Source organism: Leucoraja erinacea, unplaced genomic scaffold (genome assembly GCF_028641065.1).
Source record: "Leucoraja erinacea ecotype New England unplaced genomic scaffold, Leri_hhj_1 Leri_53S, whole genome shotgun sequence".
Taxonomy (NCBI): Eukaryota; Metazoa; Chordata; class Chondrichthyes; order Rajiformes; family Rajidae; genus Leucoraja; species Leucoraja erinaceus.
This window is the reverse complement of record NW_026576443.1, coordinates 569,226-595,088: the sequence shown is the minus strand read 5'-3', so window position 1 is coordinate 595,088 and position 25,863 is coordinate 569,226. Positions and strand designations below refer to the sequence as shown.

The window sequence follows — 25,863 nt, the reverse complement described above, 5'->3', positions numbered from 1 at the left end:
GGGGGGGGTGGGAAGAAGAAAGGAAGGGGCGGAGACCGTGGGCTGTGGGAAAGCTAGGAAGGGGAGAAGGGGAGGGGAAGGAGGGAGAAAGCAAGAACGAAGTTTTGGTTGGGCCCTTCAGACTGATTCAACATAGATAGGTGAAGTTTTTGGTCGGGGTCCTTCTTCAGACTGGTTCAATATAGATAGATGACGTTTTATGTCGGGGTCCTTCTTCAGACTGGTTCAATATAGATAGATGACGTTCTGAGTTGGGGCCCTTCAGACTGATTCGACGTGAAGAGGTGATGCCTCATGTTGGGACCCTACTACAGACTGATACAGTTGAATCGGTCTGAAGAAGAGTCCCAACCCGAAACATCACCTATCCATGTTCTCCAGGGATCCTGCCTGATACACTAAGTTACTCCAACACTTCTCCCCCCACCCCCCTCACCTTTATAGCTATTCCCTCTCGAGTTGGACATTCCCACCCTGCGGGAATAGGTTCTGACTCTTATCTATGCCTTTTAATTTGATATACTTCCTTTACCTGTGTTCTTTATCACTCTGTGAACTCCATAATGCTGTTAATATTTCCTTCACTCTGTTTCCCTTTCCGTGCAATGGTGGGTTAGCTGCAGACCATCTCATTATCATGGCAGATGATGTCTGTTTCTCTCTGAAATAGTCATAGAGTGATACAGCGTGGAAACAAGCCCTTCGGCCCAACTTGTCCACACCGACCAACATGTCCCATTTACCCTCGTCCTGCCTGCATTGGCCCATATCCCTCTAAACCGGTCTTATCCGTGTACCTCACAATGTTTCTTAAACGTTGGGATACTCCTTGGATTCTTATTAAATCTTTCTCCCCTCACCTTGCAACCATGTTCCCTGGTTCTCAATCCCCCTACTCTGGGAAAGAGACCCAGAGCATCGACCCGATCTATTCCTCTCATGATTGCACTCTGTGAATTTACCCTATCTATTCCTCTCACGATCTTATACATCCGTAAGATCACCCTCTATCTTCCTGCGCTCCAAAGAGTCCCAGCCTGCTCAAGCTCTCCCTATAGCCTGGCAGCATCCTCGTCAATCTTCCATGCACCCTTTCCAGCTTGTGTTTGCGCAGAAGAAAATAACCGTGGAATCTGTCAGATAATTATTTTAAAAACTCAACCAATTGGTGATTAAACTGCAGATGCTCGGTGTGAAATGAAAACAAAAAAAATGCTGGAAGCGCTCAGTGGGTCAGGCAGCATCTGTGGAAAGAGGAACAAAGTTTCAGTTCAAGCGCCCCAGCAGAATTGGGAAATTGCTAACAAAGGGGCTTTGACTGAAATGTTAACCCCGTTTCTTTCTCCGCAGCTGTTGCCCGACTCCCTGAGTATTTCCCGTTTAAAAAAATATATATAATTCCTTTACCAAAGTGCTGATTTATCCAAAGATACCACCTATCGGAATGTGGTGAATCTGGAATTCATTGCCACAGAAGATTGTGGAGGCGAATTAATGGATAATTTTTAACGCCGAGATTGACAGATTCTTGATCAACAAGGATGTCAGGGGTTATAGGGAGAAGGCAGGAGAATGGGGTTGAGAGGGAGAGATAGATCAGTCATGGTTGAATGACAGAGTAGACTCGATGGGCCAAACGGCCTAATTCTTGTCCTATCACCTGACTTGCAGTTCAATGCATTATATTGTTCTGTGCAGGTAGCATCCCATCGTGACCTAATCTTCATTAGTTCATACGCGATAGGAGCAGAATTAGGCCATTCGGTCCATCAAGTCTATTCTGCTGTTCAACCATGGTTGATCTATCTTTCCCTCTCAACCTCATTCTCCCCCCTAACCCCTGACGCCCATACTAATCGCTCATACTAACTTCGCTGAACTCCAGGAATGATCACCGTAGAAATATTGGCGGCTAAATTATTTTAGGTGGGAAAGCACAAGTGTATATGATTGCGAGTGTGACTGTCGTGAACAACTATTACAGCTGTCTTTCCTGTACCTTGCAGGTGGCTTCCCAGCATGTCCCTAATGGAAGGTGAATCGGAGGAAGAGTTTGCGGTCAGAGTCCAAGAGGTGAGTTTCTTGTGAATTGGGAGTGTAGTTTAGGATACAGCGTGGAAGCAGGCCCTTGGGCCCACTGAGTCCACGCCGACCAGCGATTTCCCCCCCCCCCCGCCATACACTAGCACTACCCTACGCACATGAGGGACGATTTACAATAATAAATAATAATAATATCTTTTATTGTCATCGCACATAAGCGCAACGAGATTTGGTATGCAGCTTCCATCCGATGTCATAACTTAAATAACTAATAACATTTAGATTTAGATACCCCGAGAACATGGTTTGTAAAAAGAACATTACAACAGTAAAATAGTCAAAACAGTTCAAACAGACTAAAGTGCAGATGTGTCTGTGCAACGTGACCGTCCGAGGGAGACAGTCCATGGGGGGGGGGGGCACTCAGCAGGGCCGGTTCAGAGCAGCGATAGCTCTGGGGATGAAGCTGTTCCTGAGTCTGGAGGTGCGGGCATAGAAAGCCTTGTAACGTCTGCCGGAGGGTAGGAGTTCGAACAGTCCGTTACAAGGGTGTGAGGAGTCTTTGTGGATGCTGACGGCCTTCCTGAGGCACCGTGTGTGGTAGATGCCCTCCAAGGCTGGTAGCGGTGTCCCAATGATCCTCTGCGCTCTGTGGACGACGCGCTGAAGAGCTCTCCTCTCCGCCTCCGTGCAGCTGAGATACCACACAGAGATGCCATACGTTAATATGCTCTCTGTGGTGCAGCGGTAGAAGGTGCAATCTTACCAAGCCAATTAACCTACAAACCTGCACGTCTGGAGCTTTAGAGGAAACCGGAGATCTTGGAGAAAAGCCACGTGGTCGGGGGAAAGAACGTACAAACTCCGTACAGACAGGATTGAACCTGGGTCCCTGGCGTTGTGAGGCAGCAACTCTATGGCTGTGCCACCCTGCTGCCTAGCATGTTAAAGGCAATATATATTTGTGTGCATTGTGGTCCACTGGATGGTGGAGCGGAAGGAGAGGAGTCTGATCTTTTATTTTTCATCTTCTTGCAGCATTTAGCGATGGAACTCGGAATTGTTTCGACTCATCACACCAAGTCTGACAAACTGGAATACCTCAAAAGGATGAAGCACGTGGCCCCACCAGAGACCAGCTCGGGTCAGTGCCTTATCTCAGCTTCCTTGTACTCACAAACGCACACAGGCATGATATTCTTCCGATTTTAATCGGAATTCCCGATTTGTTTTCCTGGTTTTCAATTTTTTTGTGCCTGATTATTTTTGCGGCCAATCAGCCGCTGACTCTAAGGGGTTGCGTCCAATCACCGACCAGCTTCCCTTAAAATTCCCATCCAATCAACAAATCGGTCTCCTGCCGTCCAATCAGCCGCTGTCTCCAAGGGCGTTGCACCCAATCATGTAATGCACTGGTCACTCGGCGTCTAATCAGACGCAGCCTCCGAGGGGGCATTGCGGCCATTCCAGTAAGCTTCCCTTACTGAAGCAGAAGTTGGCTGCAGCCAACATCACTTTTTTCTGTGCTGTTTGCACACAGTGTTAGGCAGAGACATTTCAGGTAACATTTTTTGTAAAGATTTAGTTGTATTAAGTCGTTTATTTCTTGAAATATTTATCTTTTGGGGGTTATTTTACTGGTTATGTGTTAGAATTTTTTTTTTGTAAACTATTTTGTAAACTACCAGCTGAAAGCTTGGTAATCACTTTCAGTTTATTGAAAATACAGGAGCCCCCTGAACCCCTAATGGGAGGGGCCTAACCAGCCTCCTGAACCCCAGCCAATACTTCCGACTTTTTTCTGGAGGTGAATATCATGCCTGGTCATAGTCATGCATATGTCCCATGTTCAGCCTTGAATATCATTGGTGTTTAGACCAAAGCATTACCGCAGCTGCTGAGCTACTGCAGGTCAAATGTACACCAGCTCAGACACTTTGCAGTCTGCTACAGACCTTTAGTTTAGTTAGAGTTTGAAACTTAGTCCCAACTTGCCCCATCCAATGTCATTAGGTAAGGCACAGAGGGATATGGAATTAATGTAATCGCTTCAGAGAGCCTCACAACGGCCAACATCTTCATTCGTCCCACCAGCGTGTGTTTGGCCCCTTTGAGCATAAAGGGTTGGCCTTTTAGAACGGAGATTTTTCTTTTTCACCCAGAGAGTTGTGAATATGGAATTCTCTGCCGCAGAAGGCAGTGGAGGCCGATTCTCTGGATGCTTTCAAGAGAGGGTTAGATAGAGCTCTTAAAGATAGCGGAGTCTGGGGGATATGGTGAGAAGGCAGGAACCGGGTACTGAATGTGGATGATCAGCCATGATGACAGGGAATGGCTCAAATGGCCTACTCCTGCACCTATTGTCTATCCCTCTAAACCCATACTTCCGAACCTCTCCTATCCATGCTTCTTGAATTTCTTCTCAACGACCTCCTGTGCCATACACCCACTAGTCTTTGTGTAAAGAAGTTACCCCTCAGATTCCTATTAAATCTTTCCCCCATCTCTAAACCTATGTCTTCTGGTTCTAGAATCAAGTTCAAGTGAGTTTATTGTCATGTGTCCCTGATAGGACAATGAAATTCTTCCTTTGCTTCAGCACACAGAACATAGTAGGCATGAATACAAAACAGATCAGTGTGTCCATATATCATTATATAAATATATACACACATGAATAAATAAACTGATAAAGTGCAAATAACAGATAATGGGCTATTAATGTTCAGAGTTTTGTTCGAGCCAAGTTTAATAGCCTGATGGCTGTGGGGAAGTAGCTATTCCTGAACCTGGACGTTGCAGTCTTCAGGCTCCGAGTGTGTGGCCAGGATGGTGTGGGTCCTTGATGATACTGCCAGCCTTTTTGAGGCTACTTTAATCTCCTACTCTGCGCCAAAGATTGTGCCTTTACTTGATCTATTCCTATCATGATTTTGTCCACCTCTATAAGATTGCCCCTCATCCTGCTGCGCTCCAAGGAATAGGGCCAAAACCTGCTCAACCTCTCCAGACAGCTCAGGCCCTGGCAACATCCTCGTACATTATCTCTGTGCCCTTTCCAGCATGACAACATCTTTCCTATAACATGGCAAGCAAAACTGAACACTGCTCTTCGTGTGGCTTCACCAAAGCCTTGTATAACATGATAGACAATAGGTGCAGGAGTAGGCCGTTCAGCCCTTCGAGCCAGCACCGCCATGGCTGATCATCCACAATCGGTACCCCGTTCCTGCATTCTCCCCATATCTCCTGACTCCGCTATGTTTAAGAGCCCTATCTAGCTCTCTCTTGAAAGTATCCAGAGAACTGGCCTCCACCACCCTCTGAGGTAGAGGATTCCACAGACTCACAACTCTCTTGTGAGAAAAAGTTCCTCGTCTCCGTTCTAAATGGCTTATCCCTTATTCTTAAACTGTGGCCCCTGGTTCTGGACTCCCCCAACATCGGGAACATGTTTCCTGCCCCTAGCCTGTCCAAACCCTTAATAATCTTATATGTTTCAATGCTTTTCTGGAATTCTCTGCCACAGAAGGTAGTTGAGGCCATTTCATTGGCTATATTTAAGAGGGAGTTAGATGTGGCCCTTGTGGCTAAAGGGATCAGGGGGTATGGAGAGAAGGCAGGTACAGGATACTGAGTTGGATGATCAGCCATGATCATATTGAATGGCGGTGCAGGCTCGAAGGGCCGAATGGCCTACTCCTGCACCTATTTCCTATGTTTCTTGCTAGGGGACTACTAAATAAGAAACCTCAAATTGTTCATCATATTAAATTGCAAAGTTAATTGTTCAGCATTGAATTTAAATCCAAGGACGAATGTAACTTCTATCAACATGCAGCACTCAACAGGAGAAGCCCAAATAAAGGTTAATTATTTTGAGGACATGGGAGCAACAATACTGGGTCATTTCACCCCTTGAGTGCGTTCCTCTACTAATTGAGGTCATGACTGATCACCGTGACTTCTCCTTTTACATTCCTTTGTCCCAAATCCCTTAATACCCTGGGTTAATAACAGCCTATCAATCTCAGATGTAAAATTAACAGCTGGCCCAACATCGCTTGCCGTTTGTGGGAAGAGATTTCTAAATTGATACCACCCATGGCGCGTCGAGATGTTTCAAACTTCATTCCTGTCATTTGATCTGAGAGGCTTAATAGAGCACGTCATACCCCTAAGTCAAAGAGTGGCGCAGACGGTAGAGTTGCTGTCTTACAGCGCTTAAAGCGCCACAGACCTGGGTTACAACCGGTCTGTGGGTGCTGTCTGTACGGAGTTTGTACGTTCTCCCCGTGACCTGCGTGGGTTTTCTCTGAGATCTTCGCTTTCCTCCCACACTCCAAAGACGTGCAGGTTTGTAGGTTGATTGACTTGTCCCTAGTGTGTTAATGTGCGGGGATCGCTGCTCGGTGCGGACTCGGTGGGCCGAAGTCTGCGCCGACCAGCGATGACCCCGTACACTGGCACTATCCCATACACTAGAGACAATTTACAAATTCACCGGAGTCAATTAACCTACAAACCTGCGTGTCTTTTGAGTGTGGGAAGAAACCGGAGCACCCGGAGAAAACCCACACAGTCGTGGGGAGAGGTACAAACTCTGTACAGGCAGCGCCCATAGTCGGGATGGAACCCGGGTCTCTGGCGCTGTAAAGCAGCAACTCTCTGCTTTCAAGTCCTGGCAATAACCTCGCATTGATGTAACATAGTTTCCATCCCCATGTATTCCAATCCTCTAGATCTTGTAAAGATCAGCATTCCATTAGCTCTTTTGTGATTAGTTTAGGTACCAGCTGCTGACATATTAAAGATTAATGTTTGTGGATCCTGAATCCCACTGGGCTTTCACTGCCTCTACCCTTTTGCTGTTTAAAATTGCTGTTCTATCCATTTTTGGTCCAAAGTAATTGTCCCCATATTTTCCGAGACTGAAATCCAAATACCTCAGATCAGCCCACTTTGATCTATTGATGTCTCTTGTGTTTAACGTTTCCATCTACACTGTTTGCACTGCCATCAGGAAACTTGGAGATTTGTCATCCTCCTCTGTTTCACAAATTCATTTTTAAATGAGGTGAATATTTCTGTTCTCATGTCCTTATATAATCTCACTAGCCACTGGTTCAATGTCCCAGCCAAGGCGATTACGTTTTCATTCTAGAAACATAGAAACATATAAAATGGGTGCAGGAGGAGGCCATTCGTCCCCTCGAGCCAGCACCGCCATTCCTTGCGATCATGGCTGATCGTCCCCAATCAAAAACCCGTGCCTGCCTTCTCCCCATATCCCATGACTCCACTAGCCCCTAGAGCTCTATCTAACTCTCTTAAATCCATCCAGTGACTTGGCCTCCACTGCCCTCTGTGGCAGGGAATTCCACAAATTCACAACTTTGGGTGAAAAAGTTTTTTCTCACCTCAGTCTCAAATGGCCTCCCCTTTATTCTAGGACTGTGGCCCCTGATTCTGGACTCGCCCAACATTGGGAACATTTTTCCTGCATCTAGCTTGTCCAGTCCTTTTATAATTTTATAAAATTACGTTTCATTCCAATTACGTTTCATTCTATTTGCTTTAACTTCCGATAATGCCTTAGAAACATAGAAAATAGGTGCAGGAGGAGGCCATTCGGCCCTTTAAGCCAGCACCGCCATTCATTGTGATCATGGCTGATCGTCCCCTATCAATAACCCGTGGCTGCCTTCTCCCCATATCCCTTGACTCCACTAGCCCCTAGAGCTCTATCTAACTCTCTCTTCAATCCATCCAGTGACTTGGCCTCCACTGCCCTCTGTGGAGGGCTTGTCAGTGATTAATTATTTTAATTTAGTTTAGAGGTACAGCATGCAAACGGGCTCTTTGGCCCTCCTGAGTCCACACTGACCATCGATCACCCATTGATGATCTTGTAGAGGTGTGCAAAATCATGAGAGGAGTAGATCGGGTAGATGCACAATCTCTTGCCCAGAGTAGGGGAATCGGGATCCAGCGGACATAGGTTTAAGGTGAGAGGGGAAAAGATTTAATAGGAACCTGAACGATAACTTGGATTTGGAGAGGATGTTTCTGCTGGCGGGAGAGTCTAGGACCAGAGGTCACAGCCTCAAAATTAATGGGCGCTCTTTTTGAAAGGCAGTGAGGAGGAAGAACTTTAGGCAGAGGGTAGTTAATCTGTGGAACTCATTGCCACAGAGGGCAGTGGCGGCCAAGTCAGTGGATATTTTTAAGGCAGAGATAGACAAATTCTTGATCAGAATGGGTGTCAAGGGCTGTGGGGAGAATGGGATGAGGAGGCAGAGATCAGCCATGATTGAATGGCAGAGTATACTCGATGGGCCGAATGGCCTAATTCTACTGCACCTTGTGAATTTTTTCACGCAAAGGATGGTAGGTTGGGGGGAACAAGCTTCCGCTGGAGGTGGTTGAGGCAGGTACTAATGAAATATTTAGACAGGTACATGGATGGGACGGGTTTAGAGCGACTCTAGCCAAATGCAGGCAGGTGGGTCTAGTGTAGATGGGACATGTTGGCCGGTGTGGGCGAGTTGGGCCGAAGGGCCTGTTTCCACGCTGCATGACTCTACAAGTAACTGGGAGGTGAATTAACATTGGAAGCTTTGTTGCAGGAACGAGCAGTCGGCCCTCGGGAGCCCGACCTCGGACTTTCCTTCCGGGACTGAGCATTAGCAGTCTGTCGGCCGAGGACATTCGCATCGCGGGGATGGCCAAGCAAGTCAAAGAGGTGCTGCCTCACATCCCAATCAATGTCATTAAAATGGACTTAGGTAGGACTTCATCTTGCTCCTTTCCCTCTCATCGTCTTATTTCTGTTTTATTTTCGCTTGCTCGCACCCCCCGCGGCACGTTTGGGCGGCAGGGACAGGGAGAAAGAGACCCGATCTGAAACGCCGCCCTCCACAGATGGGCGGCACGGTGGCGCATCCGTAGAGTTTCTCCCTTTACATCGCCAGAGACCCGGGACGTGTGTCCAGAGTTTGTGTGTTCATTGAGCGAATGGTATGTTAGCTTTCATAGCAAAGGGATTTGAGTATAGGAGCAGGGAGGTTCTACTGCAGTTGTACAGGGTCTTGGTGAGACCACATCTGGAGTATTGCGTACAGTTCTGGTCTCCAAATCTGAGGAATGACATTCTTGCCATAGAGGGAGTACAGAGAAGGTTCACCAGACTGATTCCTGGGATGGCAGGACTTTCATATGAAGAAAGACTGGATAGACTCGGCTTGTACTCGCTAGAGTTTAGAAGATTGAGGGGGGATCTTATAAATGTGAGGTGCTACACCTTGGCAGGACAAATCAAAATAGGACGTACATGGTAAATGGTAGGGAATTGAAGAATACAGTTGAACAGAGGGATCTGGGTATAACCGTGCATAGTTCCTTGAAGGTGGAATCTCATATAGATAGGGTGGTAAAGAAAGCTTTTGGTATGCTAGCCTTTATAAATCAGAGCATTGAGTATAGAAGCTGGGATGTAAAGTTAAAATTGTACAAGGCATTGGTGAGACCAAATCTGGAGTATGGTGTACAATTTTGATCGCGCAATTATCGGAAGGATGTCAACAAAATAGAGAGAGTACAGAGGAGATTTACTAGAATGTTGCCTGGGTTTCAACAACTAAGTTACAGAGATAGGTTGAATAAGTTAGGTCTTTATTCTCTGGAGCGCAGAAGGTTAAGGGGGGACCTGATAGAGGTCTTTAAAATGATGAGAGGGATAGACAGAGTTGATGTGGTCAAGCTTTTCCCTTTGAGAATAGGGAAGATTCAAACAAGAGGACATGACTTCAGAATTAAGGGACAGAAGTTTAGGGGTAATATGAGGGGGAACTTCTTTACGCAGAGAGTGGTGGCGGTGTGTGGAATGAGCTCCCAGTGGAAGTGGTGGAGGCAGGTTCATTGGTATCATTTAAAAATAAATTGGATAGGCATATGGATGAGAAGGGAATGGAGGGTTATGGTACGAGTGCAGGCAGGTGGGACTAAGGGGAAAAAAATTTGTTCGGCATGGACTTGTAGGGCCGAGATGGCCTGTTTCCGTGCTGTAATTGTTATATGGTTTTATATGGTTATATCTTATAGAAACTTACAAAATTCTTAAGGGGTTGGACAGGCTAGATGCAGGAAGATTGTTCCCGATGTTGGGGAAGTCTAGAACAAGGGGTCACCGTTTAAGGATAAGGGGAAAGTCTTTTAGGACTGAGATGAGAAAAACATTTTTCACACAGAGAGTGGTGAATCTCTGGAATTCTCTGCCACAGAAGGTAGTTGAGGCCAGTTCATTGGCTATATTTAAGAGGGAGTTAGATGTGGCTGAAGGGATCAGGGGGTATGGGGAGAAGGCAGGTTCAGGATACTGTGTTGGAGATCAGCCATGATCATATTGAATGACGGTGCAGGCTCGAGGTGCTGAATGGCCTACTCCTGCATCTATTTTCTATGTGTTCAAGAAGGAACTGCAGATGCTGGAAGATCGAAGGTACACAAAATTGCTGGAGAAACTCAGCGGGCGCAGCAGCATCTATGGAGCGAAGGAAATAGGCGACGTTTCGGCCCGAAACGTCGCCTATTTCCTTCGCTCCATAGATGCTGCTGCACCCGCTGAGTTTCTCCAGCAATTTTGTGTCTATTTTCTATGTACTCCCCGTGACCACGTGGGTTTTCTCCGGGTGCTCACCTTCTGCTTTAATCTCTGCCCTTTGTTCCAAACACCTGCCTGTCAGAACCCCCCTCCCGTCCACCTGTTTATTGCACGCCAGATTTTGTCCTGCCACTCCCAGCTTTCTCTCTTTCACCCGTCACCCCCACCCCTCCCAACATTCTTTCTCTCTCCCCCACACTCTATCCAAATGTACGGATAAAGGGGTACACCATTTAATGCAAGATACGTGTACGGATACATGATAAGGGGTATATTAACATTTAGTACAAGATAAAGCCCAGTGAAGTCTGATTAAAGATAGTCCGAGGGTCTCCAATGAGGTAGATTGTAGCTGAGGACCGCCGTTTCTGTGTTTAAAAAAAAAAAAAAAACTGCCGATGCTGGAAAAATCGAAGGTAGACAAAAATGCTGGAGAAACTGAGCGGGTGAGGCAGCATCTATGGAGAGAAGGGTCTCGACCCGAAATGCCACCTGTTCCTTCTCTCCATAGATGCTGCCACAATAGACAATAGACGCAGGAGTAGGCCATTTGGCCCTTCGAGCCAGCACCGCCATTCAATGTGATCATGGCTGATCGTCCCCAATCAGTACCCCGTTCCTGCCTTCTCCCCATATCCCCTGACTCCGCTATCTTTAAGAGCTCTATCTAGCTCTCTCTTGAAAGCATCCAGAGAACCGGCCTCCACCTCCCTCGTAGGCAGAGAATTCCACACACTTGTCGGGACTTGTCACACTGATTGTGGGGGTCGGGTTGAGAAAGCCAGGAGAGGCAGGACTAAATAGCACCATACAGAAGGCATAGAGTAATGCAGCGTGGAAACAGGCCCTTCGGCCCAACTTGCCCACATCGACCAATATGCCCATCTACACTAGTCCCACCTGCCTGCATTTGGCCCATGTCTCTCTTAACCTGGCCCATTCATGGGCCTGTCTAATTGTTTCTTAAACGTCACAATAGTATCTGCCTCATCTACCTCCTCCGGCAGCTCTTTCCATACACCCACCCTCTTTTGTACGAAAGATTTACCCCCCATTAGACCCTTTGAGCCAGCACAGCCATTTAATATGATCATGGCTGATCATCTCAAATCAGAACCCCGTTCCTGCTTTTTCCCCATATCCTTTGATTCCTTTAGCCCTAAGAGCTACATCTAACTCCAGTGAATTGGCCTCCGCTGCCTTCTGTGGCAGAGAATTCCACAGATTCACAACTCTCTGGGTGAAGAAGTTTTTCCTCATCTCAGTCTTAAATAGCCTTCCCCTTATTCTTAAACTGTGACCCCTGGTTCTGGACTCCCCCCAACGTCAGGAACATTTTTCCTGCATCCAGCCTGTCCAATCCTTTAAGAATTTTATATGTTTCTATAAAATCCCCTCACATCCTCCTAAATTCCAGTGAATACAAGCCCAGTCGACCCATTCTTTCATCATATGTCAGTCCCGCCATCCCAGGAATTAACCTGGTAAACCTACGCTGCACTCCCTCAATAGCAATAATGTCCTTCCTCAAATTAGGTAACCAAAATTGCACACAATACTCCAGGTGTGGTCTCACCAGGGCCCTGTACAACTGCAGTAGGACCTCCTTGCTCCTAAACACAAATCCTCTTGCAATGAAGGCCAACATGCCATTAGCTTTCTTCACAGCCTGCTGTGCATAGAAACATAGAAAATAGGCGCAGGAAGAGGCCATTCGGCCCTTCGAGCCGAATGCTTACTTTCAGTGACTGATGTACAAGCACACCCAGGTCCCATTGCACCTCCCCTTTTCGTAATCTGACACCATTCAGGTAATAATCTGCCTTCCTCTTCCGGCCACCAAAGTGGATAGCTTCACATTTATCCACATTAAACTGCATCTGCCATGCATGTGCCCACTCACCCAGCCTATCCAAGTCACCCTGCAGCCTCATAGCATCCTCATCGCGGCTCACTCTGCCACCCAGTTTTGTGCCATCTGCAAACTTGGAGATGTCACATTTAATTCCCTCGTCTAAATCGTTAATATACATTGTAAATAACCGGGGTCCCAGCACCGAGCCTTGCGGCACCCCACTAGTCACTGCCTGCCATTCTGAAAAAGACCCGTTAATTCTTACTCTTTGCTTCCTGTCTGCCAATCAGTTCTCTATCCATGTCAGCACTCTACCCCCAATACCATGTGCTCTAATTTTTCACATTAAGCTCTTGTGTGGGACCTTGTCAAAGGCTTTTTGAAAATCCAGATACACCACATCCACTGGCTCTCCCTTATCCATTCTACTTGCTACATCCTCAAAAAATTCCAGAAGATTAGTCAAGCATGATTTCTCCTTCATAAATCCATACTGACTTTGATCGATCCTGTCACTGCTTTCCAAATGCGCTGCTATAACATCTTTACCATCGACTCCAGCATCTTTTCCATTACCAATGTAAGGCTAACTGGTCTATAATTCCCTGTTTTCGCTCCCCCTCCTTTCTTAAAAATTGGGGTTACATTGGCTACCCTCCAGTCCACAGGAACTAATCCAGAGTCGAGAGAACTTTGGAAAATGATCCACAATTTCTAGGGCCACCTTGAATACTCTGGGATGCAGTCCATCAGGCCCTGGGGATTTTATCTGCCTTCAGTCCCAACAGTTTATCTAACACCGTTTCCTGACTATTGTGGATTCCCTTCAGTTCCTCCCTCCCTCAAGATCCTTGGTCCCCTAGCATTTCTGGGAGATTGTTTGTGTCTTCCTCAGTGAAGATAGAACCAAAGTATTTGTTTAACTGTTCTGCCATTTCGGTGTTTCTCATTATAAATTCACCTGTCTGTATCTGTAAGGGACCTAAACTTGTCTTCACAAGAGGGACAAGGTTCTTCTTGAATCTTGGCCACCTCACCTTAAATCTATGTCTTCTGGTTCTTGATTCCCCTACTCTGTGCAAGAGACTCTGTGCCTCTCGACCTGATCTATTCCTCTCGTGATTTCGTACACCTCTATAAGATCATAACCCCATTCTCCTGCCTTCTCCCCATAACCTTTGAAACTCATACTAATCAAGAATGTATCCATCTCTGCCTTAAAAATATCCATTGACTAGATCACCCCTCATCCTCCTGCACTCCAAGGAATAGAGTCCCATCCTGCTCAACCTCTCCCTATAGCTCAGGCCCTCATAGCTCAACATCCTCGTAAACCTTCTTTGCCCCATAAGTGCCAACAGTTGTCCTTCAATTCCTTCCCCAGTCCTACATTTTGAAAGTGAACATTTATTTAATTAATGGCCAGCGTCTGCCACTGGAGGGCACTTTAGCACCAAGCTTGCTCTGTGTACGGTGTGGACAACAGTGATACAGTCTCGCATTAGAGTCAAGCCAGAGTCAAAAGAGCGTTTTATTAGACAATAGACAACAGGTGCAGGAGTAGGCCATTCGGCCCTTTGAGCCAGCACCGCCATTCAATGTGATCATGGCTGATCATCCCCAATCAGTACCCCGTTCCTGCCTTCTCACCATATCCCCTGACTCCACTATCTTTAAGAGCCCTATCTAGCTCTCTCTTGAAAGTATCCAGAGCACCGGCCTCCACCGCCCTCTGAGGCAGAGAATTCCACAGACTCACAACCCTGTGTGTGAAAAAGTGTTACCTCGTCTCCGTTCTAAATGGCTTACCCCTTATTCTTGAACTGTGGCCCCTGGTTCTGGACTCCCCCAACATCGGGAACATGTTTCCTGCCTCTAGCGTGTCCAAACTCTTAATGATCTTATATGTTTCCATAAGATAGCCTCTCATCCTTCTAAACTCCAAAGTATACAAGCCCAGCCGCTCCATTCTCTCAGCATATGATGTTGGGGGAGTCGAGACGAGCGGCCATTACTGTAAATCTCCGAGTTCGAATCGGGGCAAACTCGGGAGAAGTCTTGGAATGAACTCGTACCGTGGGACAGGGCTTTTAGAGGGATATGGGCCAAACACAGTCAAGTGGGACTAGTGTAGATGGGACATGTTGGTCGGTGTGGGAAAGTTGGGCTGAAGGGCCTGTTTCCACACGTTATGACTATGAGGATTTGCTTGAATACCCTGAGAAAAATGGGTCATTGTCCTTGGAGCAAACATGTGCAAATATATATGCAGAAGTTTCTAATTAAAAATGGTTCATGTAGTTGATTTTCATTTACTCTCTAGCCCAGTGGCTGATTTTAAATGACTGAGAGGAATTAAAAAAAAAAAAAAGCAAGTCCATTTTATTTAATGGGGAGCTGGAATTTCGAAGGCATTGAATGAGGTTCGGTTTGCTGAGACATGCGGCCGCTCTCAATCAAGTGTTGGTGGAATGCATGGCAGAGACGCAGCAGGTTCACACAAATGGCAGTACTGCAGTGGGAGGCAGAACGGCGGAGCTGGTAGTGCAGCTGCCTCACGGGCGCCAGAGACTCCGTCTTGATTCTAACCTTGGGCACCAGCACAGTCAAGGACCAGTCTCACCCCGGTCACTCCCTCTCCCCCCATCAGGCAAAAGGTATAGAAGTGTGAAAACACACACACACACACACAGGTCAGTTTCTTCCCACTGTTAGACAAAAAGGTCAGCGGGTTCTTCCCAGCATCTATGGACAGGGAAAACGTCGGGCCGGTGGACATAGAAATTAGGTGCAGGAGGGTGCGGCAGCCTGCACCGCCATTCAATATGATCATGGCTGATCATCCAACTCAGTATCCCGTACCTGCCTTCTCTCCATACCCCCTGATCCCCTTAGCCACAAGGGAATCTGGGCAAGCCGTTTCGGGCCGAAGATTCACCACTCCTGTGTGAAAAAAGTTCTCTCATCTCGGTTTTAAAGGATTCCCCTTTATCCTTCTTCAGACTGACGTGGGGTGGGGTGGGGGGGGGGCGGGAAGAAGGAAGGAGAAAGGAAGAGGAGGAGCCAGAGGGCTGAGGGAGAGCTGGGAAGGGGAGGAGACAGCAAGGGCTACAGGAAACTGGAGAAGTCAATGTTTATGCCACTAGGGTGCAGACTGCCCAAGCGGAATATGAGGTGCTGCTCCTCCAGTTTCTGGTGGTGCTCACTCTGGTCATGGGGGAGGCCCAGGACAGAAAGGTTGGATTCGGAATGGGAGGGGGAGTTGAAGTGCTGAGCCACGGGGAGATCAGGTTGGTTAATGTGAACCGAGCGGAGGTGTTCGGCGAAATGATCGCCAAGCCTGCGCTTGGTCTCACCGATGTAGATCAGCTGACATCTAGAGCAGCGGATGCAATAGATGAGGTTGGAGGAGGTGCAGGTGAACCTCTGTTGCACCTGGAACGACTGCTTGGGTCCTTGAATCAAGGGGACGAGGTAAGCAGCCGTTATCAGACAACTGAATCCTATCAATATAGGGAAGGTCTCGATCCGAAACGTCGCCAGCTCCTTCTCTCCATAGATGCTGCCTCACCCACTGAGTTTCTCTGGCATTTTTTGTCTACCTTCAACTGAATCCTATCGCCAACTAGACTGCGGTTCTGACCTCCCACCTACCTCATTGGAGGTCCTCGGACTATCTGTAATTGGACTTTACCTTGCACTAAACGTTATTCCCTTTATCATGTATCTACACTGTGGACGGCTCGATTGTAATCATGTGTTGTCTTTCCGCCTACTGGATAGCACGCAACAAAAAGCTTTTCACTGTACCTCGGTACACCTGACAATAAACGAGAACTAGGGTGCTGTCCATGTGGAGTTTGCACGTTCTCCCTCTGACTGTGACTTTTGCGCTTAAGCTGGTTGGACTTGGGATCATAGGCGTATGGACCAGACTTCCCACCTTTGACTCCATCTACACTTGGCGCTACCTCAGAAAAGCAACAAAGATAATCAAGGACTTGTCCCACTCGATCATTCATAGAGTGATACGGCGTGGAACCAGGCCCTTTGGTCCAACTTACCCACACCGGCCAACCATGTCCCATCTACACTTGCCTGCGTTTGGTCCATATCCCTCCAAACCTGTCCTGTCCACATACCTGCCAAACCTGACTGTTTCTAAGTTAATTGGCCACTGTTTATTGCCCCTTGTGTGTAAGGACCGGGTGACAAAGTGTGATCATTTGGAACTAGAGTGAACAGGCCTGCATTGTTCAATCAGTGGGCAGATAAGCAGCTTTTCATCTATTATTGTGTAGGAAGGAACTGCAGATGCTGGTTTAAACCAAAGTTAGACACAAAATACTCAGTGGGACAGGCAGCATCTCTGCAGAGAAGGAACGAGCGACGTTTCAGGTCGACACCCATCTTCAGACTCAATTGTAATGATCTATTATTGTTGAGACTCAGTATCGTCCAGGACTTGGGGAAGAGCGCCCTCATTCTCCTTTAGTATGGTACTGCAGGACATTTTATCTCTTGATCGCAGGTACACTTCTGGGCCTGTCCCACTTGGGGAATATTTTTGGCTACTACAGGCGACTAGTTTGTCGCCACATGTTCACCAGTGGTCGCCGGGAGTGGCCTCCTCAGTCGTGTCTTTCTGGTAAATTCATAGCGTCAACGCGTCGAAAAATCTTCGGCGACAGTGGTTTTGATGTCAATGAGCGTAGCTTGACTTCTCCTGACGTAGGTGCTGTCGGAGGTTGTCGCCGGTTTTTCGGCGACCTGCTGCGACTATGACAGTCACCGGCAGTTGCCTAAAAGATTGCCAAGTGGGACAAGCCCATCAGTGCCCTGTTACGATAATGGAAAGTGCAGATTTTTTAAAAAGTGCCAGATTTTGTGAGGTAGATTGGAAGATCATGGACTTGATCTAGTAAGGTGATTTAAGGTGGGGGGGGGGGGAAGAATTAAGAGGAACCTGAGGGGTAACTTTTTTACAAAAAGGGTGGTGGATATATGCAATGAGCTGCTGCAGGAGGTAATTGAGGCAGGGCGATCGTAAGTTCTAGGGGCAGAATTGAGTCATTTGGCCCATCATGTTTACTCCGCCATTTAATCATGGCTGATCTATCTTTTCCTCTCAACCCCACTCTTCTCCCCATAAACCCAGACACCTGTACTAATCAAGAATCGGTCAATCTGCACTTTAAAAATACCCATTGACTTTATCATCGTGTTTAAGAGATATTTAGACAAGCACTTGGATGGGACAGGATTAGAGGGATATGGCAGGTGGGACGAGAGTAAATGGGGCAAGTTGGGCCGAAGGGCTTATTTCCCACACTGTGTGACTATCTAAGTTGCAAAGTTACCTTTCATGTGAGATGTTAACTGGGAAAACAAAGTGCTGGATTTTATATTTAATTTATTTTTATTGGAGGGAAAAAAAATTACAGTACATCTGACGTATGGCATTACATTTCCCTCCATTTTGTTTTTTATAAATAATAATAACAAAATAACCCTAACCCACCCTCCCTAAACGCGCCTTGGCAGCTAATGTTTTCACAATCCAAATATAACACAAATACAAATGCACATTTTAACAATAATAAAGTAACAAAACAGAATAAAGGCCGCACCCCACTTACTGTCAAGTGCCCTTAGTTAACAGGTAGTTCCTTTAGACCCTCAAAGTATGATAAAAAGGGTTCCCAATTCAAATAAAACTTTTTCACAGACCCCCTCAATGTGAATTTAATCTTTTCTAGCCTTAAAAAAAAAACATCACGTCTTCCAGCCAAGCAGCAGCAGCAGATGGAGGAGTGGTAGATTTCACGACCAGCAAGATTCTCCTCTGGGCCAAAAGTGATGTAACTGTAATGATATCAGACTGGGTTGTGTTTAAACCCAAGGTTTTATCTGCTACACTAAATACAGCACCAAGCGGGCAAGGTCCCACTGTCATCCCAAGGACTTCACTGATGGTTTTAAACTGCCCAGTAGTTACCAAGTTTGGGGCAAGACCAGAATGCATGAGCTAGATTGGCTGGAGAGGAGGAGCAGGTCAGGATTGATTAGCAGGTCAGGTAGCATCTGTGGAGGGAAAGGGCAGGCAACATTTCAGATCGGTACCCCTCAGTCAGGTAGGACTAGTGTAGATGGGGCATCTTGGTTGGCATGGACATGCTGGGCCGAAGGGCCTGCTACTGTGCTGTATAACTCTGTTCTGCCCAGCCTTTCAGTGAATTAAGTGCCATTGCTTGTAGAGACTTGTGTCTGAAATAGTTGATTCATTGCCACGGAGACTTTACTTCAAGTATGTCATAGGTTGTGCAGTGCTTTGGCATGTTAGGGTGAATATTTGTGAAAGGTGCTGGATGAACTTGCTTGCTTTTTATTTGGAAATTGGGCGGGCGTTTTAAAGATAAACCATTGATGGGGAATTTTTACAAAGAACAGCAGACAACACCCAACAACACAAGAACACGCCCTTCAGCCAACAATGTACGGGCCAAGCATGATGCCAAGACCAACTCTTGTTCGCCTGCACTTTGCCCATATCCCTCCATTCCCAGTGTAAACATAGAAACATAGAAATTAGGTGCAGGAGTAGGCCATTCGGCACTTCGAGCCTGCACCGCCATTCAATATGAAGGGCTGAATGGCCTGCTCCTGTACCTATTTTCTATGTTTCTATCATGGCTGATCATGTAGGAAGGAACTGCAGATGCTGGTTTTAAATTGAAGGTAGACACAAAATGCTGGAGTAACTCAGCGGGACAGGCAGCATCTCTGCAGAGAAGGAACGGGTGACGTTTTGGGTCGAGGCCCTTCTTCGGACTGATCATCAGTGATCATCTTCCCAGCTGTTATCGGGCAACCAAATCATCCTACCACAGCCAGAGAGCAGTCCTGAACTACTATCTACCTCGGGCTATCCTGGCTTTGCCTTGTACTAAACTCTTTAGATTCTGTAGTAGTTCCTGAGGATTGGAGGGTAGCTAATGTAACACCTTTTTTTAAAAAGGGAGGGAGAGAGAAAACGGGGAATTACAGACCAGTTAGTCTAACATCGGTAGTGGGGAAACTGCTAGAATCAGTTATTACAGGTGGGGTAGCAGCACATTTCGAAAGTGGTGAAATCAATGGACAAAGTCAGCATGGATTTACGAAAGGTAAATCATGTCTGACGAATCTTATAGAATTTTTCGAGGATGTAACTAGTAGAGTGGATAAGGGAGAACCAGTGGATGTGTTATATCTGGACTTTCAGAAGGCTTTCGACAAGGTCCCACATAAGAGATTAGTATACAAACTTAGAGCACACGGTATTGGGGGTTCAGTATTGATGTGGATAGAGAACTGGTTGGCAGACAGGAAGCAAAGAGTAGGAGTAAACAGGTCCTTTTCACAATGGCAGGCAGTGACTAGTGGGGTACCGCAAGGCTCAGTTATGGGACCCCAGCTATTTACAATATATATTAATGATTTGGACGAGGGAATTGAATGCAACATCTCCAAGTTTGCTGATGACACGAAGCTAGAGGGCAGTCTTAGCTGTGAGGAGGATGCTAGGAGGCTGCAAGGTGACTTGGATAGGCTGGGTGAGTGGGCAAATGCATAGCAGATGCAGTATAATGTGGATAAATGTGAGGTTATCCACTTTGGTGGCAAAAACAGGAAAGTAGATTATTATCTGAATGGTGGCCGATTAGGAAAGGAGGAGATGCAACGAGACCTGGGTGTCATGGTACACCAGTCATTAAAAGTAGGCATGCAGGTGCAGCAGGCAGTGAAGAAGGCAAATGGTATGTTAGCATTCACAGCAAAAGGATTTGAGTATAGGAGCAGGGAGGTTCTACTGCAGTTGTACAGGGTCTTGGTGAGACCACACCTGGAGTATTGCGTACAGTTTTGGTCTCCTAATCTGAGGAAAGACATTCTAGCCATAGAGGGAGTACAGAGAAGGTTCACCAGACTGATTCCTGGGATGTCAGGACTTTCATATGAAGAAAGACTGGATAGACTCGGTTTGTACTCGCTAGAATTTAGAAGGTTTGGGGGGGATCTTATAGAAACTTACAAAATTCTTAAGGGGTTGTGCAGGCTAGATGCAGGAAGATTGTTCCCGATGTTGGGGAAGCCCAGAACAAGGGGTCACACAGTTTAAGGATAAGGGGGAAATCTTTTAGGACCGAGATGAGGAAAACATTTTTCACACAGAGAGTGGTGAATCTCTGGAATTCTCTGCTGCAGAAGGTAGTTGAGGCCAGTTCATTGGCTATATTTAAGAGGGAGTTAGATGTGGCCCTTGTGGCTAAAGGGATCAGGGGGTATGGAGAGAAGGGAGGTACAGGATACTGAGTTGGATGATCAGCCATGATCATATTGAATGGCGGTGCAGTCTCGAAGGGCCGAATGGCCTACTCCTGCACTTATTGTCTATGTTTCTAAACATTATCCTCTTATCATGTGTCTATACTGTAAATGGATCAATTGTAATCATGTATTGTCTACGCTGTACCTCGGTACACGTGACATATATATATATGTGTATGTATTTGTGTGTGTGTGTGTGTGTGTGTGTGTGTATATATATATATATATATATACACACACACAGACAAATAAACGAAGGAATAATAGTGTTAAGTCAAAATAATGTCCCCACGTCTATGGAGTTCAGAGCTTATTTGGAGGTTGTAGATTTCAATAGCCTAATGGCTGTGGGGAAGAAGCTGTTCCTGAACTGGACATTACAGTTTTCAGGTTCCTGTATCTTCTTCCTGATGGCAGGGGTGGTGTGGGTCTCTGATGATGCTGGCTGCCTTTTTGAGGCATGACTCCTGTAGATCCCTTCGACGGTGGGGAAGTCAGAACCCATGATGGACCGGGCAGTGTTCACCAGTTTTTTGCGATCTTTGTTCCTGGCGGTTCCTGTTGCTGAACCAGGCCATGATGCAACCGGTCTATATGCTCTCTACTGTACACCTGTAAACGTTCGAGAGTTCCAGGCACTCACCACCCTAGGAAACTTACCCCGCCCATCCCCTTAATGCCATAAGGAATAGGAGTAAAATTAGGCCATACGGCCCATCAAGTCTCCTCCGCCATTCAGTACAGTGTTGGTCTCCTAATTTGAGGAAGGACATCCTTGTGATTGAGGCAGTGCAGCGTAGGTTCACGAGATTGATCCCTGGGATGGCGGGACTGTCATATGAGGTAAGATTGAAAAGACTAGGCTTGTATTCACTGTAGTTTAGAAGGATGAGGGGGCATCTTATAGAAACATATACAATTATAAAAGGACTGGACAATCTAGATGCAGGAACGTCGCCTATTTTCTTCACTCCATAGATGCTGCTGCACCCCTTGAGTTTCTCCAGCAATTTTGTGTACCTTCGATCTTCCAGCATCTGCAGTTCCTTCTTAAAATTATAAAAGGACTGGACAAGCTAGATGCAGGAAAAATGTTCCCAATCTTAGTCTTAGAATAAAGGGGAGGCCATTTAAGACTGAGGTGAGAAAAAACTTTTCCACCCAGAGAGTTGTGAATTTATGGAATTCCCTGCCACAGAGGGCAGTGGAGGCCAAGTCACTGGATGGATTTAAGAGAGAGTTAGATAGAGCTCTAGGGGCTAGTGGAGTCAAGGGATATGGGGAGAAGGCAGGCACGGGTTATTGATAGGGGACGATCAGCCATGATCACAATGAATGGCGGTGCTGGCTCGAAGGGCAGAATGGCCTCCACCTGCACCTATTTTCTATGTTTCTATGTATCACCATCCATGACCCTGTCCGTTGACTTTGCTTGACCTCTCTATCCCTCAGTGAGTACAAAGTGCGTGGACACCACCATCACCAACCTGCTGGAGGGACGAGTAGAGTTTTCTCCCGAGGAGGTGTCTGCCAGCCCTTCCAGCTGCTCCTTGTCGAACACGCCTCACGCCGTGCCTCACAACCTCGCCGCCGCTCCGAAGGTGCCAAAGGCCGCGCCCGCACCCAAGGTAAACGCCAGGGGGCGGTGTCCGTCCCATTTTTACACAGAGTTAGGAATCATAGACATAGACATAGAAAATAGGTGCAGGAGGAGGCTATTCGGCCCATCGAGCCAGCACCACCATTCACTGTGATCATGGCTGATCGTCCCCTATCAATAACCCGTGCCTGCCTTCTCTCCATATCCCTTGACTCAACAACTAAGTTACCGAGATAGGTTGAATAAGTTAGGTCTTTATTCTCTGGAGCGCAGAAGGTTAAGGGGGGACCTGATAGAGGTCTTTAAAATGATGAGAGGGATAGACAGAGTTGATGTGGACAAGCTTTTCCCTTTGAGAATAGGGAAGATTCAAACAAGAGGACACGACTTCAGAATTAAGGGACAGAAGTTTAGGGGTAATATGAGGGGGAACTTCTTTACCCAGAGAGTGGTGGCGGTGTGGAATGAGCTCCCAGTGGAAGTGGTGGAGGCAGGTTCATTGGTATCATTTAAAAATAAATTGGATAGGCATATGGATGAGAAGGGAATGGAGGGTTATGGTACGAGTGCAGGCAGGTGGGACTAAGGGGAAAAAAATTTGTTCGGCATGGACTTGTAGGGCCGAGATGGCCTGTTTCCGTGCTGTAATTGTTATATGGTTATATGGACTCCACTAGCCCCTAGAGCTCTATCTAACTCTCTTAAATCCATCCAGTGACTTGGCCTCCACTGCCCTCTGTGGCAGGGAATTGCACAAATTCGCAACTCTCTGGGTGAAAAAGTTTGTTCTCACCTCAGTCTTAAATGAGCTCCCCTTTATTCTAAGACTGTGGCCCCTGGTTCTGGATTCGCCCAACATTGGGAACATTTTTCCTGCAACCCTCTCATCCTTCTAAACTCCAGAGTGCACAAGCCCAGCTGCTCCATTCTCTCAGCATATGACAGTCCCGGCATCCTGGGAATTAACCTTGTAAACCTACGCTGCACATTCTCCCATTTAACTCCCATTCCCACACTGGCCTTTCTGTCCTGGGCCTCCTCCACTGTCAGAGTGAGGCCCAGCGTAAATTGGAGGAACACCACCTCATATTTCGCTTAGGCAGCTTCCACCCCAGTGGCATGAACGTTGATTTCTCTAATTTCAAGTAACCCGTACATTCCCCCTCTCTCACTCTATCCCTCCCCCATCCTAGTTCTCTTGCTGATTCCACTGTTTGTATTCCTTCGTCATCCCCTCGTCCCCAGCCAACAATGGACCATTGTGGGCTCCACCTTTCTTGAGTCATGCAGGTTCTGTACCTTCCCATACCTCTAGTTTCCCCTGTCCCTGGCACACACCAAAGAAGGGTCTCAACCCGAATCGTCGCCTATTACTTTTCTCCGGAGATGCTGCCTGACCCGCTGGGTTACTCCAGCATTTTGTGCCTATCTTTGTAGACAATTTATTTGGTGATGGATAGATCTCTGGGTACTATAGTCAGAGCCAAATTTCACGGGGCAGTAGATACATGATAGGCCAAATGGCATTTTTAATCTAATTTTTGTTCTCTTATAAAGACCGTTTCCAAAATGACGTTTGAGAAATCGCCAGTTGACCGACATCTCTCCCTGCAAGATAGAAAAGACGCCCTATATGCTTATGCAAAGAGGTAAGTACCATATACTGGTTCATTTTAATGCTGTACCTCATATAGCGGAGGTGAGCTGCACATCTCGCAAACTAACCTTGGATGCCCTGCGGAAAAAGCTTCTGGTCGCCGACCTGCAACGGCCTATGACGGGTGCCGGCAGTCGCCAAAAAAGTCGCACATGGGACCAGGCCCATTGCTGTTTCTTAAACATAGAGACATAGGTGCAGGAGGAGGCCATTCAGCCCTTCGAGCCAGCACCGCCATTCATTGTGATCATGTCTGATCGTCCCCTATCAATAACCCGTGCCTGCCTTCTCCCCATATCCCTTGACTCCACTAGCCCCTAGAGCTCTATCTAACTCTCTCTTAAATCCATCTAGTGACTTGGCCTCCACTGCCCTCGGTGGCAGGGAATTCCACAAATTCACAACTCTGGGTGAAAGGTGTTTTCTCACCTCAGTCTTAAATGACCTCCCATTTATTCTAAGACTGTGGCCCCTGGTTCTGGACTCGCCCAACATTGGGAACATTTTTCCTGCATCTAGCTTGTCCAGTCCTTTTATAATTTTAAGAAGGAACTGCAGATGCTGGAAGATCGAAGATACACAAAATTGCTGGAGAAACTCAGCGGGTGCAGCAGCATCTATGGAGCGAAGAAAATAGGCGACGTCGCCTATTTTCTTCGCTCCATAGATGCTGCTGCACCCGCTGAGTTTCTCCAGCAATTTTGTGTACCTTTAATTTTATATGTTTCCATAAGATTTTCTTCACTCCATAGATGCTGCTGCACCCGCTGAGTTTCTCCAGCAATTTTGTGTACCTTTTATAATTTTATATGTTTCCATAAGATGCCCCCCTTCCTCTCATCCTTCTAAACTCTAGTGAATACAAGCCTAGTCTTCAATCTGTCTTCAATGACAGTTCCACCATCCCAGGGATCAATCTACGCTGCACTGCCTCAATCACAAGGCAGTTGGGACAGTCCCAGCCAGTGCACGCTAGTGTAATCTCTGACCATCTTCTCCCCGTCCATCACAGGCGATACATCGATAAACACGGTCTGCCAACAGAGAGCAAAGAGAGCCTGGACCAGGAGCATTGACACCCACCGCGGAACCTGAGACCAGGCCCAGCTACTCTCCACAGAGACGGCACATCAATCAACATTTTCTTTCTTTCTTTTTTTTTTCCCCCTTTTGCCTTTTTTTGGGGGGATTGTTGTTCTTTTTTTTTTTTTTTGTTTTTGAAAAACTTTCCCTTCGATAATATGGGTCTGATTTTTAAGATGTTTTATGGGCAGTCTTTTCAATAATCAATTAGTGAGGGGGGGTGGGGAGCGGGGTGGGAGAGGAAGGGAGGAGTTCTGCAGAGCATTCTGCATGACAATCATGCATGTTCCTGTACTGGATACTACTGGGAAAATGGCGGTGTCCCTGTATTTTTTGAGTCTTTATAAAGAGCTTACAACTGATCTCCTGACTATTTCTTAGTTCCTACGCTGACTAATACGGATTGTCAGAGGTTATGGGGAAAAGGCAGGATTGATAATAATAATAATAATAATAATAATAATTTAATTTATAGAGCACTTTAAAAACAATCATAGTTGCAACAAAGTGCTGTACATCACTAATCACTGACAAAAAAAGTTAATACACGCCAATAATAACAATCAAAAGAAATAGTAGGAAAAGACATGTAA

General features: G+C 46.6%; 1 protein-coding gene across 2 annotated transcripts in view; it reads left to right on the top strand.

The window, feature by feature from the left end:
- The window catches only part of aup1 (AUP1 lipid droplet regulating VLDL assembly factor), a 63,655-nt gene extending 38,023 nt beyond the window's left edge, over window positions 1-25,632 (top strand). The window contains exons 7-12 of one of the 2 annotated variants that reach the window (XM_055630818.1): window positions 2,007-2,073; window positions 3,082-3,187; window positions 8,673-8,831; window positions 22,383-22,558; window positions 24,088-24,179; window positions 25,200-25,632. In XM_055630818.1, the coding sequence (XP_055486793.1) occupies window positions 2,007-2,073; window positions 3,082-3,187; window positions 8,673-8,831; window positions 22,383-22,558; window positions 24,088-24,179; window positions 25,200-25,263 (664 nt within the window). In that variant the 3' untranslated portion in view covers window positions 25,264-25,632. The remainder of the gene's footprint in view (window positions 1-2,006; window positions 2,074-3,081; window positions 3,188-8,672; window positions 8,832-22,382; window positions 22,559-24,087; window positions 24,180-25,199) is intronic. The other variant, XM_055630819.1, reaches the window with a different exon arrangement.
- Window positions 25,633-25,863: the final 231 nt, after the last annotated feature.